This window comes from Mytilus galloprovincialis, chromosome 12, assembly GCF_965363235.1.
Source record: "Mytilus galloprovincialis chromosome 12, xbMytGall1.hap1.1, whole genome shotgun sequence".
NCBI lineage: Eukaryota > Metazoa > Mollusca > Bivalvia > Mytilida > Mytilidae > Mytilus > Mytilus galloprovincialis.
In genome coordinates, this window is record NC_134849.1 from 63,487,331 (window position 1) to 63,494,762 (window position 7,432).

General features: G+C 32.6%; 1 protein-coding gene across 1 annotated transcript; it reads left to right on the plus strand.

Annotated features, from left to right (window-relative positions):
* The first annotated feature begins 2,689 nt into the window (after positions 1-2,689).
* On the plus strand, positions 2,690-7,210 carry LOC143053730 (protein phosphatase 1 regulatory subunit 12C-like). The gene is made up of 5 exons (XM_076226514.1): positions 2,690-2,765; positions 4,249-4,347; positions 4,902-5,009; positions 6,269-6,340; positions 7,103-7,210. Exons 2-5 carry the CDS (start codon positions 4,258-4,260, stop codon positions 7,208-7,210), a joined length of 378 nt encoding a protein of 125 aa, XP_076082629.1. The 5' UTR covers positions 2,690-2,765; positions 4,249-4,257.
* Positions 7,211-7,432: the final 222 nt, after the last annotated feature.

Here is a 7,432-nt window from a genome sequence, read left to right on the forward strand (position 1 = left end):
AAAGCAAACAACGAAGTCTTGAAACAACAACGGGTCAGACCAGGAGGCCAACGCTTGATTCCTAAGTATCTTTGCCTCGTCCGATATTGACACCAAGACTTATCATTAGAAAAAGCCTAGCAGTACGAGGTATTATATATGACCAGAATGTGAGCATAAATATATTAATGTGCACACTGTTGCAATGATAACATTAGTGAATAAGAAAATATTTTCAGTAGATATTGAAGATTCTGAGACCGTAACGGTATGTGGTTTGGATGAACAGCTGCTTACAGGGAAAATTAGAAAGAACACCTCTCTCGACATAGATAGAGTAAACATACATTGGGAGATATGCAAAGCGCTCTTTACAGACAATGTTATACTTGGGCTAGATATTGTGGACACATTGGGCGCAGTGATAAATCTGAGCACTCCCGTACTTACAATCAATAACAAAGTGATAAATGCGGCATTTGTCGAAGTTACGCCAAACTCTGAAATGACTATTGCCATTAAAACTAATAAAAGTGCTGACCAGGAGTTCAATTAAGAACCATGCCCGCTGACTCGTTGGAAAAGGAAATAGTTGTCCCTTATACATTTTGAATGATGGCAATCGTCACATCCGCCTGAAGAAAGCTACACCTATATTGCTTACATAATTCGACGATATAGTGGATAAGACAAGACGGTAAGACGTGGCATTGCCGAGACACTAGACAAGGTTTCCTCGATACGGCCTCAAAGTTCAGATAAGTTACCTAATATGTCTTTACATTATTTAACCGACCTATAACAATGTTCAATCGACTCACTTCAACCTATTTCATTCCAACCGTTAAAACTGAAAGCGAGTAAAGAACAATTACAATAACATCTTACATATTGATTAATATTTTGATTTTCACTTTTTGTTTTTGTATATGCAGCCATATTTGCAAATGTATGCGTTCTAGAAATAAGCAAACTATCTTATTTATATCTAAAAATTAATTGATAACAAATTCAAAAACATGAAGACCATTTTTAAGGATCATTACTTTAATAGCTAAAATCAAAGGGTATACTAACAAGAACTACTGTGCAAAGTTTCATGCTTTCCTCATCAAACGAGCAATTCTGCTCTATATCTGCACCAATCGGCCGGACTAAAATATTTTTCCGATGTGTAGGATAACCTTTCTATCGGCCTCGATATTTGTACAGATAACTTTAAAAAGAAAATAAGAAAATCTGCTATCAGTAAAGTTACAGGAAATATTTTTTTTAAATTGAATATAATTAATATTTTGAATCAAAATTAAGTGTTTTTTAATTGTTCTGGTTTGAAACACATAGACGTAAAATATTAAGATGAAAGTCGTTTTTATGAAATAAATGTTCAAATGAACACGAAGTTTATTTCTTAATTTACACAATCAGTTATCGCGAAAAGTAAACGCGCTTTTCCTTCCAAGTGCACGTAAAAACACATTAATGAAATCTGTAGTAAACACCCGTTTACTACTGACTAAACAGACACAGAGTAGGCGCCCGTTCACTCGGGTAGACAGTAGAAATTTCCATTTTGACCGCGTTAACGTAATACTAGTAAACGCGAACATTGAAGTTTACTAACAAAACATGTGCACGCCGCGTTAACTTTATGTAATGCTTGGTCTGCACCCAACTGTACCCAATGTATGAAAGCATTAAACCTAATAACCCAATATTAGCCCAACCTAATCACGTAACATTTAATAATGGTTATCAGCCTGATTGTGAATGTATGGCTAGTTTTCTACCGCTCTTTTAGCAAATATGATCCTTATTAGGACTTGCTATTAAAAAAAAGATGTGGTATGATTACCAATGAGACAACTTTTAGCAAGATACTAAATGACAGAGAAAGGAACAAATATAGGTCGACGTAGTACGGCCTTCAACCATTAGCAAATCCCATACAGCATAGTCAGGTATAGGAGGCCCCGGATAAAAAGAAGGCAAAACAATCAAAACGAGAAAACTAAAAGCCTAATGTATGTACAAAATAATTTTCAAAAATCAAATATGTACCACAGCAATTTAACAACGCTCCTGACTTGGGACAGGCCCATAGATAGAAATGTGTCGGGGTTAAACATGTTAGCGGTCGCCCAACCGTTCCGATAACCTGGAACAGTGGTGAAACAGTACAACATAAAAATAAACTATGATAATCCGCCTATTCCATGATCTCATTATAATCTACATTTTGAATGTTATTAATTTGTCATTCGCAATTACAAAATTTTAATCCTAATATCTATGTTGGGTTTATTTACAACCACTTGGTCCTTGACACTGCTGGTGGAGTTTTTATTCTCCGAGGATATCACCAGACCAGTAGTCTGCACTTATGTGTTGAAATGAATAATCATTGATATGGTCATAATTAAAAATAATTGTAAACAAAACTTTAAATTTTTGAATGCTAAGGCTTTTCCACCTACCGAAAAGATTACCTGAGCTGTATTTGGCAAACGTTTTCAGATTATGCTCCTCAATGCTCCTCAATTTCGAACGTTAATAGGCCCTTTCTACTTTTTTTTCGAGGTGAATCGTCACTGATGCGTCTTTTATAAACGAAACGCGCGTCTTGTGCAAATGCAAAACTTCAATCTTGAGATATATGATGAGTTTATTTAACTGTAAAAGTAAAATCTGTGTTTTACTTACAGAAACTTATCACCGCTTCTCGGGATGGAAATGTACACGATGTGAAAATATGGCTAGGAAATGGAGCAGATATTGACTTTGAAGTAGGTACAGAAGTAACATCTGAACCATTAATAATAGAGCAAAATACTTACATACAAAAATAACACATACACCTATAGATGAATTCAGAACATAGTAGATATCACTGATCTCAATCAATATTAATCTAAAGGTTACTACATTATACAGCAAATTGTAATAGAATAAAAACAACTACATGTTACTTCTAAACTGTAATAAAATAAAACACATATTATACAAATTACTTAAAAATACAGCAAATAGTAATAGAATGAAAGCGTGGCGGAAGATATCAGAGGAACATTCAAACTCACGGATTTAAAACAAACTGACAACGCCATGACTAAAAAAGAACACAAGACACAACATAAAATACTAAAGACTAAACAACACAATCCAATCAAAAATTGGGTATGATCTCATGTGTTCCAGGAGGGTAGCCAGATCCTGATCCACATGTGGCATCTGTTGTATTTCATATGTTATAACAAACCCGGTAAATAGTCTCGTTTAAATTTGGTAGGTCAAATTCGTGAAAAGGGAACGGGATTGAAGTTACGACATAAGGAACATATCCAATATCATCTGTGAAACATATCTTCCGTAACGGTAACGTGATGGCGTCCGTAAAATTTACAAAGGGATGATTTCAACGTCACTGTTTGGAACTCTTGGTTTAAAAGCTTCCCCGTGAGCAACAACCCTCTATCAAGGAAATCATGATAGAAAATACAAGCCCTGGCATATCGTATTAATAGGGAGATATATACTTCGTATGCAGGCACTGCTTGAATGTTGCTACATAGAAATTAGACGTTCCCAATTTGGAAGCTGACATTATCTCTTTGGTCTTAAAGTTTTGTTGTGAACCGTACCTCATTGTCCCTTTCTAGATATAGGTCAAAATATATATGTATTTAATGAATCCTTTATCACAAGTTCGATAACACAACTACAAATTACTTCAAGTACAACGAACTGTCACAGAATGAAACACATATACAAATTACTTCAAAATACAGAAAATTATATTGGAATAAAACACAAACGCAAGTTTCTTCAAACCACAATTCATTGTAAAAGATTAATACACAACCACAAGTTACTTCAAAATACGGCGGACTGTATCAGTATCAACACGATCTCATATAACTTCAAAACACTGTCACTGTAACTGAATAAAACACAAATACAAGTTACTTCATCAGGTAGCAAATTGTAAAAGTATAAAGCAACACTACACATCATAACTTCAAAATACGGGCAATAGTAACAATATCAAACACAACAACATGTTAATTCAACATAGTGCTGATTATACTAGTATTAAATCAAAACTGAATTGTATAAAGTGTGTCTTTTTTCACTTGTATTATTGTGCTGAATCAGAAAATATGTCTTTTTATTTATTTACATGATGTGACTATTTGTTTTTAATTATATTTAATATACTGCATTGTCCTATATATCATGCAATTGTTTACGTCCGTTGTTTAATTCCAGGAGTATGGAATGACAGCATTTATGTTTGCTTCCAGAGAAGGACACCTGGAGGTTACTCGTTTGTTACTTGAAAGCAATTGTGAGAAAGATATCACAGATGTATGTTATCTCCTCGATCTTATCACAGTCCACTTAACACTAAATTATGTTGTAAATTAAACAGGTTTAATAGACAACAATTAATTGTTAAAATTATATTAGGGATCTCATTTTACTTGTCACCTCCTACTTGATCAATAAATTGATCGTCATTCTCAGTCATGTTAATAGAACCGATTTAATCATTATATTATCAAATACTTGCAAGGATTATATAAAATGCGATGTCGTTTTACTAAGAACAAACTTCTAATGAATACATTTATATGAATATTTCATACATTTGATGAAAACAATTGTGTTATCATGACATATCTGATGGAACTTCTAATATCTCACAAAACATGTGGTGTATTTGTTGTTTATACTACCGTTGCCTTTGTTTATGGACAATATGATGTGACAATACATTATTTTCATTTTTTAGCACTGATCCATATGAAATATGTTTTGTAAAGTTTATCAGTTTTTATGTCAGTTGTAGAATATGTTGTATATTATTGATATAGCAAAGAATAGTACATATTATTTAATGTTATTTGTATATTTTGTAGAGAGGGGGGAGAACAGCTTTACACCTAGCTGCTCAGTATGGACATGAACTGGTTACAAAATATTTAGTTGAACATGGCATGTTCAGTCCCTTGGTTAAAACACATCAGGTAATTGTTTATTGCACATGACCTGTGTTCCACTATTAAGTAATGAATTTTTAAAAACATGTATAAAACATGTTTGGTCAAATGGATTCTTTTTTCGGTTCTATAGCATTGAATAGTTAAAGTCAAAAGTCCTTTAAATTGAACTTCAAATATGAAAATGTTTGGAAAACTTTGGTTATAACTAGCTAAATTTTACTATAAAACTTATTAGCTTAGACTATTTTATCAGATAAATCTTTCATTTTTTTCCATCATTTGGCCAATTAGATGTACCAGAATTGTATACTTTTATTAATATTTTAAATGTGTATAAATAATAGACTGACCAAATCCTTGTCCTTGTTGTTATGAAAACCAGCAGAAACAAACAAACAAACTGTTTAACTGCACATACACCAATCATGACAATACTTACAAAGATATAAAAATATTCTGAGCAATGCGTTGGCATACGTTCTTCGTGTTTCTTTATATATAACTAGATGTTAACAAAAACTTGAGGTGGCAACGATGGTGACAATTTCTGGTGGGCAAAAAATATTATGAATAAACACTACTTGTACAAAATGTTGTAAATACGTTCAATTAGATGAAATAAAAATTGATTAATCATTTCACGTTGTTGCCAGTTGTAATATATTTTAGTGCAATGATTTGAAAAAGATGACCCTATGAAGACTGCAAATTTCTTTAAATTTCTGTATTCAAAAGAGGGACGAAAAATACAAAAGAGACAGCCAAATTAAGCTGTTTGGTGGCAGAGATACATACAATCTTCTCAGAATATATATCATTTTATTATTTTTACAATACCGGTGATACAATATTATGATAACAAAATTATATGCTGTAAATAACAGTTAACTGATAGAGGACGATGTGGAGGGTTATACAGATTAGAAAATTATGAATTAAAAAACACATTAAGAATGGAAATAATAACAAATAGGGAGCCAAAATATAAAGATTAGAAAGTAAACCGTTTTAAAAATGATTAAGAACTGTGAATAATGTGTTAAAAAACGAAAAAAAAGATAGCAATGAAGACCCCAAAATCCCATACCTCATAGCCCGCACGCAGACATAGGGATGCATTTACCAATCCTCAAACTGCAAAAACGAACATTATATAGTTAACATCTATCGATTTAAAAATGAAATAAAATACAACACCATTCATCTGGTGCTTGTCTTACTAATTGTAAAAAGTCTTCTTTGTAATGAGAAGAACGCATTTTAAAAAAGCGTCTTTATTTCAGGGTAAGACCCCATATGACCTAGCAAATGAATTGAAACTGGGACAGTATAGCGAAGTGATGAAATACTTAAAGGTACGTACGGTGTTGAATAACAAATTCTTACACTACGCATCAATCAAGTAGAAAATAATTTGCAAAATCTCAGTTCTGTTTATGTATCGATTACACACAGAGAGAGAGAGAGAGAGAGAGAGAGAGAGAGAGAGAGAGAGAGAGAGAGAGAGAGAGTAAATTGAGTTTTTCACATGTCAATCAGACATGTCCAGGATTCATTTTACCTTGAACTGATGTGCATGGTTCATCGAACAATATTTTACATATGAAACAAACTCATTTGTACTCTTGAATTTAAGGACATTGTTCACATTGCCAACAAATTATGCAAAATAAATCATGTGAAAATACGTTTTTATTATTTTTTTTTATTTCTTTTTTATTCTAGGTTTCAGTTTTGAATTTTATGCATTTTTAATGGATATTTATTTTAATGTATATAATTTTTTAACTTCTTTAAATTTCCGGCAGAGTAAAATAACAAATACTACCTAACTCAATGAGATATTAAAAACGCGAGGTTCTTAATGAAATGGCAAAATAAAATGCTCAAACACATGCAAAAAATGGAAAACCACTGTCCTACTTCTGATTTGGATCAGGCATTTCCTTACCTAGAAAATGCCTGGAATTGACCTGATTTTATAGCTAGGTAAACCTCTCACTTGTATGACAGTCGAATAACAATTGGAAAATCGTTCTGAAATTTTGAAGGAAAAAAAAGGTGGTGCTGATTTTGGGCGTGATCATTTTACATTAGTGTAAATTTTGTGTTGCCAGATAATTCTAGCTGGTCCTGAGCTCATGATTTCTATGAACACATGGATAGTAAAACCAGTAGTCAACTTCACTTATAGTGATCTGATGCTTCAATTCTTTTTAAACTGAATATATCTTATATACTTGAATGGCAACGTTTTACTATAAAACAAATTTAAGTAACTTTTTTTTAAATAGAACATCATTTTTTCTTATAAAAAACACGTCATAATAATGTACTGCTCTTGAATTAGTGTCTACCCGTTAATTCGACGATATTGTTCCGTATGTAGTCAACGTCAACACTTCTCGATACAACTTCGGCGCCGATTTAGCGCAATTGCGGCACCC